At 45.6% G+C, this 20352-nt stretch overlaps 1 protein-coding gene across 1 annotated transcript in view; it reads right to left on the bottom strand.

Annotated features, from left to right (window-relative positions):
• LOC105287577 overlaps positions 1–20352 on the bottom strand; it is a 107886-nt gene that overhangs the window by 5848 nt on the left and 81686 nt on the right. The window contains exons 5-7 of the mRNA XM_011353198.3: positions 3644–3837; positions 1950–2126; positions 379–704 (exon numbers count right to left, since the gene is read on the bottom strand). Coding sequence (XP_011351500.1) covers positions 379–704; positions 1950–2126; positions 3644–3837 — 697 coding nt within the window. The remainder of the gene's footprint in view (positions 1–378; positions 705–1949; positions 2127–3643; positions 3838–20352) is intronic.

Raw genomic sequence — 20352 nt, 5'->3', positions numbered from 1 at the left:
CAGAGTTATTGCCACTTCATCCACTTACACATGCTTTGATTTTACAGGTTTTCCTCGTTTCGATATTTGATAATATTTTTCTTTCATTCTCAATATTCGATATTTTAATACTTAAATCTTTGAATTATAACAAAGCGCGATTAATCGTTACTAAAGGACATTAGCAATTTAATAATTTGCAGAATTAATTTTCATTAATCTTAATTAATTTTTTCATCTTTTAATAAAAAAACTCATATGAGAAAAATTTGCTTTATATCTTCAATTAATTTTTTTCAAACTTTCTCTCTCTCAGTTTCATCATTCTGTTATAATACTATAAGTTAAATATAAAAGAGAAATAAATATAACAAATAGAAAATAAATAAGTAAAGATACCTCAAGCTCGTTCGTGGTGGACGGAGAGGATGATCAGGTTCTGTCGGCGACAGCGCTGAGACCGGAGTTTGCGCCAGGTCGCGGTACAGCCGCAGCTTCACCGTCGGTCCGCACTGTCTCAGCAGCTGGACTGCCTCCTCGTGCGACATCGGTGAGAGTGGCGCGCCATCCACTGCGACAATCTTGTCACCCGGTTGGATTCTTCCATCGCTCAACGCCGGTTCTCGCACCAGCGCTCGTACGTAATGACCTAGGGCACTGCTATCCACCTTTCTCAGGGTGAAACCTAGACTGCCGCCAACCTTCGTCATCTCGATGTCGAACTCCTGTGAACAGTTACGTTTATCCTTCTCATCTGATTTATCTATCTGCCGTAGACTCTCGCGAGTCTTCAAATCTGTAAACTAATTAATTGGGAGAAGTAATTAATTAATTTTATGTTAGTAGAGAATCGTGTTTGCATAAAGAAGCGAAATACGTTTGGTGATCTCTGTAGAATTGGTTTCTCTCGCCAAACGACAGCAAACGCTCGAAAGCCTTTTTTCGATGCGTGACTCCATGTCAAAAATGTCAAAAATAGAAAAGGGAAAATGGAACACACTTTTCGAGCTATGCACGAAAAATATTCATCGGATTGGTATTCACATATGCATTCTATATGCGGAATTTTCACACGTGGTCGCACGTTTCGCATTTTGCGCTAGAGAGCCATGGCCTTGCAACAAGCGATCCTACATATGCATCGACTATTGTTTATGAATATTACTTTCCGCGGATCGATATCAAAGTCCCCTTGAGAATTGAATATTAAAATCGTAATATATGGTATAAGGGGATATTACATGCACTTATCGCCCCACTTCGCGAATATTACACCCTGAACGAAAATTACCTCGAAGATGGATCGAGTTTCAAAAAACGGATCTCTGTAAATGAAAGTTTCTTTTCGCGGTACTCCTAATCCAATTAGTCAAGCGTTAATTAATCGAAAAGTAGAAAACTAACTGCTTTTAATGTCAAAATAAACTCGTTGCATGATTAAATCAATCAATATACATTTCTTAGAAGATGCATATTATGGTTAAATCATCTTCATGAATAATTATTTTATTTGTACATCGCTGCGAGCAATTAAACACTGTAATTATATTTCCAGTGTCATGCTAATATACGTATTGCTACTATTACACAATATTTAATCGCGTCACCGATAATTCATCTTTACTGAAATTTACATTCATATTATCGCATTATCATATTATCATATCGGCTACTCTCATGATCGTTGAAATTAGCATTTATATCACCATTAATCACATTTCCAAAATCGATATTCCTAAAATTCTTAAAATACATTCCGAAATTTTCAGGAATATTACATTAACGATGCTAAATCCTATTCTGCGTGAAATCTTCTTTTTCTCCAATGTGCAACGAGTTATCTACGGAATTAAATCATCAGAATTACATTATCCATTATTATGTATTCACCCTGCAATTCGCGACAAGCGCGACGGACCATCGTGTATACATTTATGGAAGCATTATCATTTCAGAGGAGCAGTACTTACGCCGCAAGGCTCGATCTGCAGGGGCGGCAGGGGGTTGAGTAAACGTAACGACGATGGCTCCCGTCTTGCCGGGGGTGGCGGCGGTGCACCGGGTGGCGTGACATTACTATCTCCTGGAAGCCGACACACCACCAACTCGACCGTACTGGGCGTCGTACGCAGAACTTCGAGAGCCTCCTGCAACAAGTAGCATCGGAATAAGATTATGTGAGCTCTCCGCGTTTCTGCTTGCTTCTCTTCGCACGGATAACGCTCTCGAAGTCATCACTGCGACTAAGGATGTTACTTCTAGCGAAAGACGTTACGATTTTTGACGGTTTAAAAAGCCGAAAACGAGTTTGTGTTTTGCAACGAGCGCGAGATCGTCATCTCCAGAGTGAAACTTGACGATATAAACTCGATGGCGGTAAAAGAAAAACGATGAGAAATATTCAAGATAAATTTTAAGAGAACCATAATGCAGAGAGAATTATAAACGATTCAATACTTTTCTCTACCGATAAAATTTTTTAAAATTTCTAGAAATGAAAGAGAATTATTTTACATCTATAATTCTTCTATAAGCTATCACTTCGTTTTCTTTTTTACTGTACAAGCACGCTTCAGGAGAGTTACATTCGCAGGAATATAAAAATCCTGAGACGTTCATCGCACTTGAGAAGACATAAACCGTACTTCCTGTTCACTTCTTCGTTCTAAGACAATTTTGTAGATTTACTTCCTTAAGTTTCTCGCCGCGTGCGCGCTCGGTTCTCTTGACGATCTCGCTTTGTGGCCGCAGCAACGACCGCGGTTGAACGCGGACAGCGATAATAAAACTGCCGTTTCCTACTGATGTCCTGCGGTAAAGCGGACCGATTGAATTAAGGCAAAGTCGACGTTTTAGCATCGGACGCGAGCCGACTCGCGAGGCGTTTATGCGGGCGCGCGCGAGTTTACGAGGCGGTGCACACGCTTGCTTGTTCCTGCGTGCTGGCCGAAGGAGGCAGAGTATTGCTTTTGCCCTCGTGGGACAACCTGCCAAGTATACCGCCAAGATAACGTCTATCCTCTCGCCGGGGCCCGCGGGCGTAGCTGCATTATGCTAATCCAATGCAAATCTTCAGGAGAGCCACGGCAGAGCACAGCGAAGCTGAGGCCGGCCGTAGTCGGGATACTCGGGATCCTCCTAGCAGTCATTACTAGCGCGAGCACCTCGCTTCGCTGCGCTAATATCGTTCAAGCCCGTTCAATGGAAATAGCCAGCGCTTAGTTACTTCCTGTTCGGAAACGGACATTGACATCCGCGTCCGATATATATTCAATGAATCGACGGAACGAGCGTAGATCTTTGCGCGAGAGTGAATTTCAATAAATCTATATGAATTATTAATGTCAGAGGAGCTTGATTAGATATGCGTCCGATGTAATATGTAAAAGCTTTCCATATTATTTATATCTTTCTGCTGAGATCGTGTGGAGAGATATCGAAAACCGGTGTCTCTCCTGGCTCCCTCGTGTGGAACATGTTCCGTGCGCTTCGGATTTAGTCTGCATCAGATATAATCAAATGGTATCTCATCCTCGCGAGTAAATCTGGTCGACTTGGTACTCGCGGCGTTTGCGAAACGTCGTTACAATTTGCAATCTGCGAGTTTCCGTTCATCAACTTCGATTCATTCGCGATTCCCCGTTGCAACCGATTGATTACTTACATAATTGGTGAGGCCGGTCAGCGGGACCCCGTTGGCAGCCAGCAGTATGTCGCCAATCTGGAGTTTGTTGGACATGGCAGCCGGTTGCTGCGGGAAGAGCCTCTTCACCCGGACGGGTCCCGCGGTGCCGCCACCGGAAACGCTCAGCCCGAGGCCGCGACTACTCTTCTGCAGAATCACGCGGAATGTGTTCTCTGAAAGTTGTTCAAACATTTTTAGCGTGTGTTTGCCAGTGTCCCTCGACAGCGTCACGTCCCACTGAGAAACGTTTCGCTTATCTGCTTCACGTTGCTTTAACGACCTACGAGCCCTTCGCGCGCTTCGAGACTGTTCGGAGACCCTTCGCTTCAGGGGTCGCACACGCGAATCGTGAGTTAAATCAAACTCCTTGAGAGGAACGAGGCTTACGATTTAATTTTATTCGTGCTGAAGACAATGACAATGTTGTTTATAAAAAAATTCATCACAAAGAATAGTGTTTAGTTAACTGCCATTGTGTCAAAATATTACATAACGATATGACGTAACGATACCGATCGCGATACAGAGGAGGAAAGTTTGCCTCGTCAAATCGAGAGTTTGATCTCTCGACATAAATCTCGCCTCGTCAAATCGAGATTTTGATCTCTCGACATTGCGGCCTGCAAAATGTGTGCAACGCAATTCGTGGTTGCTTTCGCTGGAGTGACGTATGGGCTAATAATATTCGGCGCTAGAGAGAAAGACACATAGAGCTGTAGAATAGGAACAATTACTTTCTGTGTCGCGGTATTTTGTGCAATTTCGCGGTACGGCTGCATACATATTTCAAGCGCCGCGGTAGCTTTCGCGGAATGCTTCCTGTCGGTCATAATTTTCAAGTGGCAGTCGCTCGGGGGACACGTTACCGAAATATGCGTGAGCACGTGCGTGTAATATGCGTACGCACACGTACACGGCGCGTGTCACGCACGTCGCTATTAAACTCGTCGACAGCAAAGCGACTCTGTTCAGGCGATTGTTTGATTTTGCAAGTTTGATTTTATTACGGAACCGTACCCGTGCCTGCCACTTTGACGTTTAAAGCTGAAGTAGTCGTATCGCGAAACGGAACGCTCCGCGCCACTTAGTACCAATTAAAGTGACGGAGAACTACCTACGGCGAACACGCTGCAGCAGAACTCGATTCATCAGAAGTTCGAAGCGACGTGCTAGCACTAAAGAGGACGACAAATTTGCGAGCAAGAGCAAATCAGTGGCGTTTCATGGGAAAGACCCTCGACTCCCGATCGCTTCGCAGATCCTACACGAGCTGCATTCGCGGAAATTTGGTAAAATGTACCGTCACTTTTACGAATTCGATGGAAATTGAATATTACCTTACATTATACATTGCACGTTATATTGTTACAATGGTAATTATATACGTTACGCGTATCCTATTGCGTATCGTTTCGCGCTGCAACTGAGTTTCATTTCGCTAACAATAAATTGGAATATCGCGGCTTCGCAGAAGGCTCGTTATGTAACATGATTTTCTTTTGTTTATGCAGAAATCAGCGCGACGTGGATGCCAGCTTCGGAATTGACCTACCTTCCGCCGGATATTGAGCCGATCTAACCGACACATCGCGCGTATTGTTCACTTTGTTAACTTTGCTCGGCATTCAAATCGGTACTCTCCCCCGCGGCGCGTCCCCGTCTTGCAAAGGGGGCAATTTACGTTTGCCGCGTTATTGTCTGGAGTCACACGGTGTCACTCGCTTCCCGAAAGAGAGACCGGGCCCGGCCATTGTCGGAATCGCTTCGAAATTGCAGCACCACCCTCTCCGCCTCCTCTCGTTCAATGGATTCCCCGATCGCTTGCTAAACGTCACGTGAAATTGCATGGCCGATTGCAATACGATGATTTTCCTTCACTCAGTGCCGCGCGTGTACATTGTTTTCACTGCGCGCACGGCCATTACAATTAAGATCATAGTTGCTGACAAGGCGACTGCAACTCTCTCCTTCTCTCTTTCTCTCTGGAAACTGCCAGCCGAGGACCCACAATCTCTGCCCCGTGCTTCCTCACGTTCCGAGAGCGATTATAAAATTAGCTTTGATAAGCAAATTATCCTGATAAGCTGTTCCACGATCGCTCATTAAAAGCTGATAAGCTCAGAATTAATTTAATATTAAAACGGTTATATTTAATTTCTAATCATTTAAATTCCTAATTAGTTTAACCTAATTAGTAATCGTCTCGCAAGTTACGATAACTTCAATAATTAATTTAAATAATAGTCGCTCGCCTCGCGCGAAAATCATTAACTACATTACTCGAATTATTATTTATATTTAGTCGACTCCCAACCGTTAATTAACCCGATGCCAGACGATTCAGCCTGCGTTGATTAATCGCAGTCACGTCATTTCTCATATTTGTACACGCGCGCAACTTTCCCGTATCCAGAGAAGGCAATTGCAGACGGAGTTATTAATTAATCAGATGCATCCGACGCAGAGTGAGAAGCGACGCAAAACGTATATCCCGATATCTCCCGTCATCGTATCCTCAATCGCGACAGTTCGTTCCGCAATGCGACCGGACAGATGAATATCCCGGCGCGTCCGCTTCATGTCGCATGGTATTCGCGCGAATCACTCTTCCGGCTGCTTTCGGCTTGACTTGAGATGAATGAGAAATGAGGAAAAGAGATGCAGACAATTGTCGCAGCCACCTCGAATCCATGCCCGGCGTCATTCCACATCTCGCAAATCGAGACGCTCGCTAAAAACGATCCGATTAAGGAAACGATCAATTATCCGTGATGGGGGTAGCATGAAGAAGGGAACGAAGGCGGGCGAACGGACTGCTCGTTTAATTAAGACTACGTGCGCATCTAGGTTGGTCAGCGGATTATGTAACGTGCAAAGAGAGAGACAGAGCGAGAGAGTGAGGCTCGTGAAAGGGGAGGAAACGCCGCGGGGTTTACCTCGTTTATGAACGACACTGGCTGGCCTGGCCGGCTCGGTTGGCTGGACTAGCACGTGCACCACGTCCGTTATGGAATCCATTACGAGATAGTGGGATGCTGGCCGCGGTCCGCGATGAAGATACCGATATTTATGGGTCTAACGCGCGGCGAGCCGAGCTGAGCTGCACATTGCTTGCCGTTACCGTTTCGCGAGGAAGAGGACGATCGCCGGAGACTCGCAGCAGAATCGCCTCGCTCTTCGGAGCCGCGGATCCCTTGGTAATCCTTTTTCAGCCTCTGGCTCCTGTGATATCGCTGATAATGGAGCGGCTCTTAATGCGGCGCGGATGATTCGCCGATCCGCTTCGAACGTTCGCCCGCGTCTCGCTTTGAACGGCAGCTGGACGTAATGTTGCCATGATGGAGATTCTTAATCACGGTGGATATTCGCATGTCTTCACCACGTTGAGAACGTCGTCTCAGACATGGCTCGAACTTAATAACGCTGATTTAACGTACGAGTTCCGCGTTTCTCGGGGCTGCAACTTTCTCGTTCCATCGCGCGGAATTGCGTCCAGATCCGCGATCTTTTACTGTTTGCACCGACATGTAATTAACGTCGCGGTCGTGAAAAGCACCGGCCAATGTCAGTCGTAAAATGAGGTCCTCAAAGAGCGCGATGGAGCGTGCAAACGAGACGAACGGCGAACGAAGCGCGAGAGTACGTTTGAGTAGTCCGGTGGTACCGGTCTTTTAATGCCGACTTCGTTACTTGCAGATTGCCAGTGACACATTTTGCCTCTTTCTCCCTGCACCTTCTTTCTCTTTCTCTCTTTCTATCTTATCTTTCTCTCCCGACATCGTTTTTCTTCCTTTTCCATCGTTCGATCCGACATTCTAGTCCGAGGTTGCGGCTTTTCATCGGCGAAAAATGCGTCATTTAATGGCAAACGCGGGCAAGAACTCTAATGTCGTTGGCGCGCCGAACGAACACGCACTTAACGAGCGACAACTGTTTAAACCGGCTCGTTATATCAATTTTAACATTTCTACCTCGAACATCTTAGTTCGGGATATCGCGGTATTTTAAGAACGCGCATTCGCGTCGATTCCTTACAATTTCGTAGTTTAACATTATTTAATAATTACATATCGAATTCTTCTGCTAAGAGTTCACTCCGATCTTTTTGTGTCTGATTCGTTCGCAGCGAAAATTCTCACAGATAAATCCAACGAAGCTTTTCGCTTTTAACAAGACTCATACGCGATCATCTTGCATCCGCATTGCATGAAGTGGCATAAACTTCGAGCTACAAAGATAAATTAAGTGATTCTGCGTGCGAGAGAACGGTGGATAGTCGGTCGAGGAAGGAGGTGCGGCGGAATGCAATTTCAGTTCCAGAATTTCTGACAGGCCGATATTTTAACTATTTGGCGTGGGTCGGGAGGAGTATACGGATCATTACTTTTCCGCGTGGAAACTACCGGCCGTGGGCCTATGTAAGGTACCCCCGATAAAGAGACGAGACCATTATCTCGCCTGCTCCTACATTCAATTTACCGCCACGATTACTCTTATCGTCGGCTACATGCGCCGCGCGAATATCGGTATTATCGCTGATATAGACTCGCGCTCGGTGCCCTCTTCTGCCGTGAATACTCTGCGAGTTATATTTAGTCGCTCGTTTAGCCGAGAAGAATCGTCGAACTTAATATCTCGGCCATGAAACGCACGCCGATTGCCTATCTCGATTTCAAGAGGACATTTGCAAAAGGCCTGGCTCTTCATTGCGACTCGCTGTTGAATTTTTTTCTGAGAGACGAATTTAATTAACGTACGTACGTGTGAGATGGTAATTCGTTTGACCGAAATATTTCGTCCGACTCGCCAAGAATTCTAAAGGCTACGTAAAACTTTACCACACGTAAAACACGATCAGAGTTTTGCGGAGTTGGAGAGAAATATCGCTATGAAATTTACGATTCACAGAAGAATCGGGGTGGACGCGAAGGGAGCGTGCGCTCGGTTTCACGATGAATATCAAAGTATCCGCGCGCGTTTATGAATCGAAATGAATCATGAGACCGGCCCATTTTTATCGGGTTACGCCTCGGCGATCCGATCGGGTTTCGTGCGTCGCAAGCGTTGGCTTGAATTAGCTTGAATTACGATACAGTGCACCGTCGTCGTGCTCGTGCGTTCTATCGTCGAATACCTCGACGATAAAGCGCCTCGTCCAGGCTGAACGACACATCACACGGATACATTTACGCTGCGTTTGAAACCAAGTGGCGATAACCGCATTTGCGTTGCAAATACGCGTGGAGAAATAGAAGGAGAGAGAAGAACCGTTCGCGATTATCAGCCACTCGCTTGAGACGCACGATGTCAACGCGATGCAGCCGCAAAGGATTGCCTCGGTTTAGCCGAGATTAGATCTTAAAGCCGTCGTCGTGTATCCTGAATTGCTCGCACGGCCGGTCCATGCGGGTAATTAACACCCGGCAATGTTGATAGTCGCTCGATTGCGAGCGAGTACGTTGCAACGAATGAATCTAATAGACGTTTACATGGAGGGGACTCAGCTTCGTAGCTTAACAGATAAGTAAAATTATTGAGATGCATTTGCGATATGTAAATACGTGATTTGTATTATATTACCGTAATTGATACTGTAATTTATATATTCAGCGGGATAATTGATTAGGACACAGATAGTACACGTTAATGATAATACTTGATTACGTTAATTATCGACTATCACGAGGATATCCGGTTACGGTAATCGATGTATAATAGTACCTGAAAATTTATGAAGATAATGTACAATAATAATTTCAAAATGCGCCGAATTGCAATTTTATGAAATATTTCGTGAAATATTATAAATGCAAATTTCACGTTTCCGAGACGAGAAAATAATATAATTGCGGAATATTTCCGGTGATCCACGTCAGTTCGGCATATAATCATCGCGATTAGCAACAAGCACACCAATTGCCATTCCTATCTGCCGATCTCAGGCGATTTCACTTTTTTTACTGCCCATTCGCGTCGGTAGTAATTATCAAGGTTCACTTTATCCCGAACTGAAGCGAAACGGGCACAATAAAACGGATCGAGGTCTAGGCCGTTAGAGCCGGATTATATTTCCGCCATGATGAAGCTCGAGACGATTTCCGCGGCGGTAATTAAGCTTCGACGAGTCGACTAATTCCATGCCGAGCAAGATTCGATCGAGAAGATTCGCTTTCTTCCCAATCCGTGGATATTCCGAGCGATGACTCTCGGATTTACTTGGCAGCGAGGATGATTTTCCCGATCCAGATTTATCGTTACGTTTATTGCCGGCGGCGTTCGTTTCTATCGGCTTTGATGTCTTGGAGGATATACGGCAGTCCTATCAATAAAAAGTAAACTTCATCTCGAAAGGTACTCGCAATTCGACTGCGGCGAACTCCTTAAAATACCTTGAGAGTCTTCCCGATAACATACGAAGTTTTATATCCGTAATCGTAAAAAGTTACGCGGGTAATTTATTGGGAGCTTGGGAGATAACTGCTTTTAGCAACTATAAACCCTTCGGTCTCGTAAACCATCGAAATAAGGATTTCCACGACGAGATCAAGACCAGTATATGCACGTGAATGCTCCTTCATACTTCATTGTTCACTATCATGTACGTCTTTTCGGTCCAACAAGAAATGTTGCACATCGTAATTTCATCATGTTACAATCACTTCTTTTCTATTCACGATTCAAGTTCATGTTCGTTCAAGTTGTGATTTATACACGTTCGAGACAGAAACTAATAAACTTGACTTTTCGTAAACGGGAAGACGAGTAGTCTTCGATACGCGTCACACGTGGTCGCGAGATATCTCTGTCCATCATTTGTCATACGATTCTCTACTGGTGCACCGTCATCCAGACTCCGCTTCACCATTTATTAAATCGGCGATAATAAATATCGAACGAATCGCGGAATACCAACAAGGTCCCGGAAGCGTCATCCCGGGAAGAATAATCGTGGCAATGGCATCATCGGCGAGGCATAATAAATCGGGAATGCAGCGATCGAGAGGAGGAAAGATATCCTCTCTTGAGTTGTGATCTTTTTTAAAATCTCTCTAGGATCGACCTTTCTTCATTTGTCATTGTGATGTATCTTTGCAAATATTATTACGAATTATTACTGAAACATATTTTTGTTCTGATTTTTTGATAAATTTGAAAATATATTTCCGAGATATATTAAAATTTCTCGATATTTTTTGATATTTGATGTAAAACAGATTTTTAATTATTCAGGTCGCTAAATTGATATTCTGTTGCAGCAAAATACGAGTATAATAGATATCATGATACCGTGTTATTCATTTGCACTCTTGTTTGGGACAATTCCCTAGTGCAACAATCGCATTGTAACATTGTAAATAATATAGAAATGAAACACGTTCACGTAGTCGGTAAACTGGTGATCTCTGAATAATTCACGTAATTGTCTCAAAATTGCCACTACTGCGTCATTTATCACATCGCATTAATATTATGCGCGATGCGTGACGTCACGTTTATTACTATATTAATCTTGGCGATGAACAATTTGTAGAAAATCACGGGAAAATTTTCGGTCTCGAGGGTGAAAACTTGACATGTCGTTCCTTTTTCTCAAGGGTAAAATGGTTAAACAGCCATTGTCGTCAACACCTCTCTGCGTTGCATGCTCCCCCGTTCGTGTCGTCCGTTTGTCGCGCGAGACGTTTCCTTATAACGCAATAAAGAACAAAGATCGCCTCGCAACGGATATCGTCGCCGTAATTTCGTTCTGATCGATAATACGTCGAGCCGAGCGTCGGGACGGCGACCGTTATTAAAGCTCCGGGGTTTTTTTTTTCGTATAAAAACGAATTTCAGAGAAGAAAATACGGACACACGGCGTCAAACCCGAATAAACGCGACGTGTTGACGTGCTGTGAATGGAATATATTAAATGAATGTCGTGTTTCCGAATGCGTATTTACAGCTGTCTCGAAATAGCATCTCACCGATAAAAAAAGAAAAACACGTAATGACATATAGTGTCATTATTACTGAACAATGATGAGGATCAGATGAGAACAATCGGGTTGGCTTGAAATTGACATCGCGTGCATTCCGTAAACCGTCGCGATGCGATTTAATCGCATCAATTTACACCATCGCTCGCCGATTAATGCCACCTGCCAACTCGGTTCGATTTATTCACAGGTCAGCTCGTCGCGGCGTGTTGCGCGATTTTTTACGGGCTCGGACGTCGTCCGTGAGCCTGTTATACGATCGCATTATAAAGCACCGGGTCGAACCGATTAAAAAAAAAGAAGCAAGGGAACGGGGACGCCCGCATGAAAAGGAATCGTCAGGAGGGACCAATGCTTTTTACAGGGAACATAAAAGTGGGTACCAGTGGGATATAACGGCGACGCGGGGGACATTAAACCGCGATAACGCGATCACCATCGACCCAGCGATAAATTATCCAAGAGAGGGTTGGAGAATCGCGTGGCTGAACTTGGAAGCTCGCGGCTTGATCGGAAATCCGCTCGAATGTTCCATTGATCCTCTCTCTCTTTCTCTCTCTATCTCTCTTTTTCTTTGGCGACAGCGGCGTGCTGTTAACACGCGCCTCGCGTGATTAATGGCGCGCTTTATTAAATCGCATCGTAAGACAGTAACGAGGAAGAGTTGCCCGCGGTTCCCCTGTCACGACGCGATCTCGCGGCACTCGCGGCACTTGGGTTACTCAATAATGGATGAAAGCTCCATGAGAGGAACGATGGATTGATCTCTAATAGAGGAAAGAGCGCAGTTTGTTGGACTACGTGGCACATTCTGCCTCCATAATTTACGGTGTTTCCGCGAAAAACGGATCATCGATCATTCGGGAATACAGAGATTCTCTTCATAAAAGATCAGTTTCTAAGATTGTTAATCCGTGTAATTTCTTACGAGGCACCGATCTGGGTTTTGTCATTTTTCAAATTAGCTAGATCAATGGTGGTGCCTCATTGAAACTATCCTTTAAAGAAGAGCTTCATTCCGGTTCTTGTTCCAGTAGCTCTCAATTGTAAGCTTTTATTTCGAGTAGTTCTGCTTCGTTTAGCGGAAGCGCTGTGGTAATACGAAAGAAATCAGAGAATAACCAAGGGCGGAAGATTAAAAAGAGACTCGACCAAGCAGTCGCGAGCCGCAACCGCATTGACCGCAGTAGTGGATCGCAGATTGCAGTGCATCTGACAAGTCGCACGTTTATTTATCGCCAAGGTATTATTGCCGATTCCCCGGAGTCTCCCCAGGGAGTTCATGGCACGCGATCCCGCAGGATCACGCTCGACGACAATCATTCACAGGAGCGGGCCGCGTGTAGGAGCGACCCGCCACCGAATCGACGTTAATGCACACACACACGCAACACGAGAGGAGCCATTAAACCACGATAACACGATTGCCATCAGCCCGACCATGGATTATCCGACGGGCGGAAGGGGGCACCGGAAAGCGGTCGTACCTGAAACCCCGGACGTCCGTGGCCGTTCCGTCGGCGTGCCACTCAGAGTCGGTTTCGTGTCGACGGCGTTTATGCAGAGAGGACCGACAGCCGCCCCCCTCGTTTCGCACGAGAGGAGATATGCAAGTATGATTTGCACGAATTTCCAGACTTTAATTGCAAGCAGAAGATATATTGCGAGCTCGGGTGGTGAAAAATGGACGGCGTTTCTGATTAGGAAGGCTGCCGAGTTTGCGGAATTCTAAACAAGAGAAATTTCATTTTTATAGCATAATTTTGTCATCAATCCTTCCATGTTCTTATATTCTTCATACAGTGATGATTCCATGACGTTGCATAATAAAGATCTTTCGTTCCTTGCACGTATTAATTTTCACGTTCCTCCCTTATCCTTAAAAATCTCTTATCCAATTTACGCAAAGTGTACGTAATCACGTTACATCGTCTGCAGCTTTTCAATCAATGATGCTATTGAAGTACTCGATTACTAGTCTCATCATATAATAATTGAGCCCTTCTTCTTTCTTATTTATTACATTATACATTAACTTTTGCGCTTTTCAACTTCACCCATCACCCACCATTCGATTTATGAGATTCGTAATTGATGCTCGCCAATTACGCTTTCTCGGTCAATGCACCGTTCGCCGACTAGCTGTTTATTTCACCCTCACACCCAGCGCTTGTGCCAGCCCCGCGTAACAACAATCTGTCAGGAATTGCCCGGTGGCCGGTTCGATGCGGCGTGCACGCCAACCCCGAGTAGAGTGGAGTCGAGCCGAGTCGAGGAACCGAAATTTCCCTGCCGTGCGGCATCCGGTGGAACGTCGTACGGCAGGAAGGGTCCTCGTATTACCTAGGCAATCGGTCGACGAAATTATTCATGCTGTGGCATGCTACGGGGTCGGCAACCAGGTACCGCGCACCACGCGACGTACCCCACGGCTTGGCAAGGCGGACTTCCTGGCGAATTACGATCGGCGCCACGCGCGGCAACGAAGCACAGGTCGTCGATCGGAAATTACCTTCGTGCGCTGGGCGCTGGGAATTAAGTTCCGGTGTTTTTCAGTCGTTCACCAGCTCGCTCGTTCGTTCGCGGCGGATGATCGACACGAGCGCGAGAAAGGAGCTGGAAATTCAAGTCTGAATCGCTTTCGTGTGGATCCTTTCGCTCCGATAGATGCACAGGGATCTTTTTCATGAATAATATGCAGGCGCGGAATATCAGAGCGCGACGCGATCATTATTGTTTTCGCTGTCTTCCTTGATAAATGCAATTACAACGCGCAATTACGCGTCGGGGATTAGCTCACTTCTCGCGCTTTCAGATATTTACATCCGCAGATTCTTATGCAAATGAATGGCGGTTTTCGCTCGCAGTTGCTTTTAAGGACCTAACACGCGGGTTGTGGATGCGCGGTTGGAAATGAAAAAGAATCGTTTTCTTACTGTGAATCTCTTCGCGGGTAAACGCAGACGAGAGAGAGAGAGACAGAGAGAGAAGATCGCGAGATGCATGCCGGTTTGTCCATTCTTCGGAAAGCGAGTCGTTTTTCTTCCCGCTCGTTCATTAGCATTCAACGCGTTACGGTTTTTCCTCATTCTTAGCGGGGAATTATTAGGCCAATTAGGGGCAGGTATATGCAGGGCACACAATGTGCGGAAGTCGCAAGAACGAACCGTGAAGTTGCCTTCTCGTTTGAATGCATCATGATCGAACAGGTTGAAAGTTTCCGCCGTGGACGTTCGCGCGCGAAAAATTGCTCCCTTACGATTCCAATTTCCAGGATTAGTAACGTTCGTCGAACTCGCGGCGCTCTCGCGTACGAGCACTGCAGATCAACCCCCGGATTTTTTACGATCTATTTTACGCGTACAATTTACTCGCAATTCCCCAGTGCATGCAGTCGTAGATTTATTCTGCGAAAAGTTCGTTTTTATATTGACAGGAAGAAATGATATGCTGCGCAGAGAGCTCCGTTTTCAGCCTCTATTGTAGAATCACTATTTCCACTCAGCAAGTTATGCGTTACACGTCTGCTAGCGTGATGCATACATAATAAAAAAAAATATGAAATGAAATATAATAGTAAAGATAATGCGGAGTATAACACAGTGATAAAATAAGGTATCGAGGGAAAAAAAGATCGAACGACTATCACAGCAGAAAGTGATGATTTTCAAGGCACCTCTTTCCGTCACGCTATTCCGATGACGAGGGTGAGTTACGTATCGTATTCCTCCACAAACCCTCACTCCACTTTCCCTTTTATTTTCCACCTCGTTTCCCGGCGTTCCTGCATCAGGAAAATCGATTGCAAATGTGGTGGTTTCACACAGAAATGGACCGTCATAATATTTCAGCGAGCTTGTAAAATAAATTTCGGCGCGGCGATTCGGTTCTATTTTCAATTTGGAAATTTTCAGTATTCGAGGAACGTAGCCCGCGAATTTGTAAAATTATCCAGAGTCCCTTTGTCGCCAGAAGAGATAAACTTTTTACAAAAATTCTCTTTGTGTAACAAACAAAGCTATAAATAAATTGAGAGAGAATAATATTTTAGTCTATTAAAATTCATTTTGTAATTTTTAATTACAAGTATTAAGTAAGATTATAAGTAGATATTTCACATGAGGCATTGATATTTAATATTTGATATTTAACCACGCATTATTAAAACATACAATAAAATAAGCTTGAAAGAACAACGTTGCTGCATTAAATGTAACAAACGAGTATACGAGTAATCGTTCGTCACTCGGAAGTAATTATAGAACGAAAAACCGAAATTGTTTCCGGCGGCTCTCTGGACAAAACGACCGCATTAGTCGGACAAATGTCATCCTGAGTCAAGAGATATCCAGCGCGTCCCCGAAAGTACCGTCCAATATCCCTCGACCTCCGTATTACGGTCAGTTGGCCATCGGTGCAGCATTGTCTGCCGGGGGATACTGAAATTAACCCGCCGCGACGTACGTCCGACCGCGCTGACCTTGTGACCCGGCTGGAGACACGCGCCGAGGACATACGTCGCGAAACCGTGAAACAATATATAATAGTTAGCCGTCTCTTTCGCACTTACTCTCCCGACACGGCCCCCCCAGGACAAATGGGTCAATAGGTGAGACGCATGGAACGTACGTCGAAGTGACCCAGTTCGGAATAAGGCGAGGAGAGCGGCCGTGCAACGGCCGTGCGATCAATAGCGCATTCTTGACTTAGAAAACCTACCGATGTCAGCGAGAGAAGGCGGCACCGAAAGCGGACCGCTTGCGGATTCACATAGTGCCTCCGGTATTTGTCGCGATGGATGTCGAACGAAACAGTGAGAGAGAGAGAGAAAGGGAGAACGGTCCTCTTTTTCCGCAAAACCGCGAATCCGAGGCAGCGGGTCGCAGCGGCGTCGACAAGTCACGTACGCGTCTCGGCGACTTCGACAAATTACGCGGTGGAAATCGCGATTTCCGATTACCGTTCCTCCCGATTCCGATTTTATTGGCGGTCTCGTTAAATCGGGCCGATATTTCCTCGCGACATCGAAGCCCCGTAGCTCGTAGCTCTCGCTCGACGAGCGGAACCGGGAAAGAAATCTTGATAGCCGGGGAATTAGGCATCCGGATGAATCATGATTCTCGGTCGTTATGATAGAGCCGCGTCGAGATTTACTAGCAATCTTCTTGGAGACTTGAAGTGGCTTCATCGCCACGACTGTCTTCCATTCATCTCGATTACGTCCGCGCGATTGGAGTTTTCTCATTAACGCAAATGGTGCACAAAGGCGGCCGAACGCTCCGCTGATTCCTTTCGGTAAACTGCGGCGGACAGAACGTGAGGATTCGCGATACAGAAGACATGAGAAAAATACGAGTTTTAATTAAGTTCCGGAGAAACCATGCGAGAGAGAGAAAATCCCAGAGATGACGATTAAATCCCTCTGCGGACGTGAATTAAGAGAGAGAGAGAGAAAAATACGCGTGTCGGAAACCCGATATCAAAGAAATTCTAGGATTAATGACACAGGTATGATTTGAATTGATTCTACCATTCCTGTGAATACTGGAGACGCGGATGGCCTGCCAAGACTCGAGTACTGGCTCAAGTTTGGCTGACGTTTCGCCGGTATTCGCGTCAGGAAGAGCATTCTGAATCGAGTTCCTGATCACTATGTGAACTGAATATTTCCCAGCCGGGAGCACGGTTCTCTGCATTGGTATAATACCAAGTATAAACAATCCACACCGCGAGTAGCACAGGGATCGCGTAACGAAGATCCGTTAACGAAGACGACTGCTTATCGATTTAGCGGCATGATGTTGTCTCGTTCGACGTTGTCGTGGTTGCTGTTAACCCGCAACAAACAAATGGATTAGCAAATACTGCTGCACAATGAGGAACGTAATGCCGGATAGTTTGTTTATTAGTTTCGTGAGTTTGCTCGCCTAAGTAACGTTTAACGCGGCAAAGTTTCAGTGCATTATGCACGATTCGACGATCTTGCGAGCAAACACGCGCACGAGATGCACGTGAAACGAAGGGCGCCTCTGATTACGTACACCCACGTTGAGAGAGGAAGAGGAAGAGAAGAAGAAGGAGGAGGAGGATAAGAATGCTTCATTAAGCATCGCTCTTCGATTAATAGACCGCCGTTTAAATGGAGTGGCTTGGGAGTGCTCCTCGCAGGTTTAAAACGCGGCGCCGCGTCCGCGCTTTTAATTATCGTTTATCGATTTTTAACACCCTCCTCCTGTATGACGACCCGCCACGCCGCACTGGGGCAACGATGTGATGCATTAACGGGCACAACCTCGTAATTTCGTGCAGCCGGCCAGATCCCGCAAATATCAGTCCGCGCAAAGCAAACCGCGCGGTCGTGTTCGTTCGCGAAGGACCGCGAATATACGATTCTGGGTCAGGGCCTCTCAACCGGGCTCGATCGCCGCCCATGCACATATCCGGAACGTGCGAAAGCGCCCGCCCGACCATCGCGCGGAAGGATCTCGCCGTCGCGTCGAGCGGATCGTGCGACCCGCGATTATACGTCATACTGCTCGAGCGATCCCATATCACGTTCGCAAACTCGTACTGTTACGGCACCATTGAGCTTACTCGCCAAATGCGTAATAAAATCGAATGGTCGCCGGGAGATTACAGGGGTGAAGAGCTCGTGATCCCGCTTCTCGCGCGTTTCAGGAGGTTTCAGGAAGAGCTGATTGACAAAAATCATGTTGCACAAGGCGGCAAGTTCCTTCAAGAAGAATGACGCGATCATCTTCTTCAGCAGGAGTTTTCTTGCGAAACACCGCGCGATTTGCGGAGGAGAATCACGATTGCGCGGTGAACGCTTGGGAAGGGACCTCTTCGGAGACCAAAGAGCTACTTTGCCGCCACTCTTTGGTCCTTGAGAACCGCTGCCTAAGGCAGAACACGTAGACGAGAGGAGCGATGGATGCACGGAGTAATAACTAGCATGCTGTGCAAAACTCGTTCGAGCGCGATAAACAACGATGTTGCTACGTTAAATTGCACCATTAACGCGCTAAGAACAAGTGTCTCCACGTCGCGAGAACATCCGACAAGATGAAATGAATTTTTTCTCGCGCCGTTCGATTTAATCTCTCCAACCCTAAACACGATCTATTTTTCATAAGAAAAAATGATTTCTCTCGCCTGTCCAACTAGATATAGTATCGGCGCAGGAACATATGAATTACTAAAAAAATAACGGAAAACCGCCGCGCTAAATGCCAAACGTTACGTTTTATCGTGTTAAAATCAAGAAACGTCAATTGTTGTACGAGAACGATGTTGTCGCTCCTTTAATATGTATATAAAAGCAAACACAAATGGAAGCGGAAAGGTTATTATAAGAATTAATCACGAGCCGAAAAGCGGCTACTCTTTTCCGCTGGTACTAAGAATAATTTACATTTTAATAGCTGCCGACTCCTTCTTTTCTTCGTATCTTCCTCTTGAATCGTTGCGACAACGAAGCGACGCGAAAAGTGACGCACGGAAATAATTCCGCGGATTCGTCGCGCAGTGAGCAGCTCCTTCCAAATGCATGAGGGTGAAATTGAAAATATGTAGATTTTCCGTGCGCGTCACGGTAACAGACACACCCGTGCGAAGTGCGCGACCGGCGATCGATCAAATCGCCTTACGATCGGCCCCATCACCGGAAAGTAAACGACACATTATTCGTTCCAAAGTTTCCTGCGCCAAGAGAGAAAAGTCAAGAGAGAAATGGAGGGACTTTTTCCAACAGTCGAACGTCATTCTCAACACGCGTGTTATATGTAAAGTTATGTAGATTCGTCGGAATCTGACAGGTTCCTTGTCGAGGCCCGGGGCGCGGGTTTACGAGAATTCTAATTAACGTAATTGCGCGATGGCGCTCCAAGATTTCCCTGCATTATGGATGAGTTGTAACGACACTATTTTTTATCAATTTAGCCGAGACACGGAAGATTACGGTTCTTTTAAACGTTAACGAGGGAAAATTATTACTCCCTCGTGACTCTCCGAGTGGAAATTTATGAACGGGGGAGAGACGACAGGCGATGACGAGGACGATTGATTGATCTAGTCACGTATCAACAACGTATTCGCGAACAAGTTGGATCGTTAAGCTCCTTTAAATTACGGGATATACTTCACACTGTGTCATTAAGTATCGTGAGACACGTCAAAAACGAGCGTCGCGCGCGCGTTGTAATTGACAACCTGCACCTTTCTCAAACCCGCGATGTACAATCCGTCCCGCGAGATTCGCGCGAAATTAACCCCTCGAGATAGAAACGTTCGGCTATTCTGGGCAGACGCGCAATAAGCCGCCTTTTCGCGTGAATTCGTAAGCGTATAATCATCGCCGATCTAAGTGAGAGATCGTCTCGATCTCTTATAATGTACTCGCGTTATAACATGGTAACGTTATAAGTACTTGTAATGTAGTCGCGTTACTGGCGATCGCGATGCGCGCGAGAACGAATTAATAAGAGAACCTGAATAGAAACTGGAAGTTTTACAAAAATTCCCCCGGCCGTTTAAAGTCGCGATCATTTTGCATGGCGAGCACGTTCTTCATTCGTTCATCATCGCCGAGAGCCATTCGTTTTTATCAGTCGCTCGTTATCAATTCTGTAGCCGCGTGTAGCAAGCAGCCGCACATGACGATGTAATCTTCACAGAGAGAAAATCGCGATCTTCGAAAAATTTTCATGA

This window comes from Ooceraea biroi, chromosome 5 (genome assembly GCF_003672135.1).
Source record: "Ooceraea biroi isolate clonal line C1 chromosome 5, Obir_v5.4, whole genome shotgun sequence".
Taxonomy (NCBI): Eukaryota; Metazoa; Arthropoda; class Insecta; order Hymenoptera; family Formicidae; genus Ooceraea; species Ooceraea biroi.
This window is presented reverse-complemented; position numbering and strand designations above follow the sequence as displayed.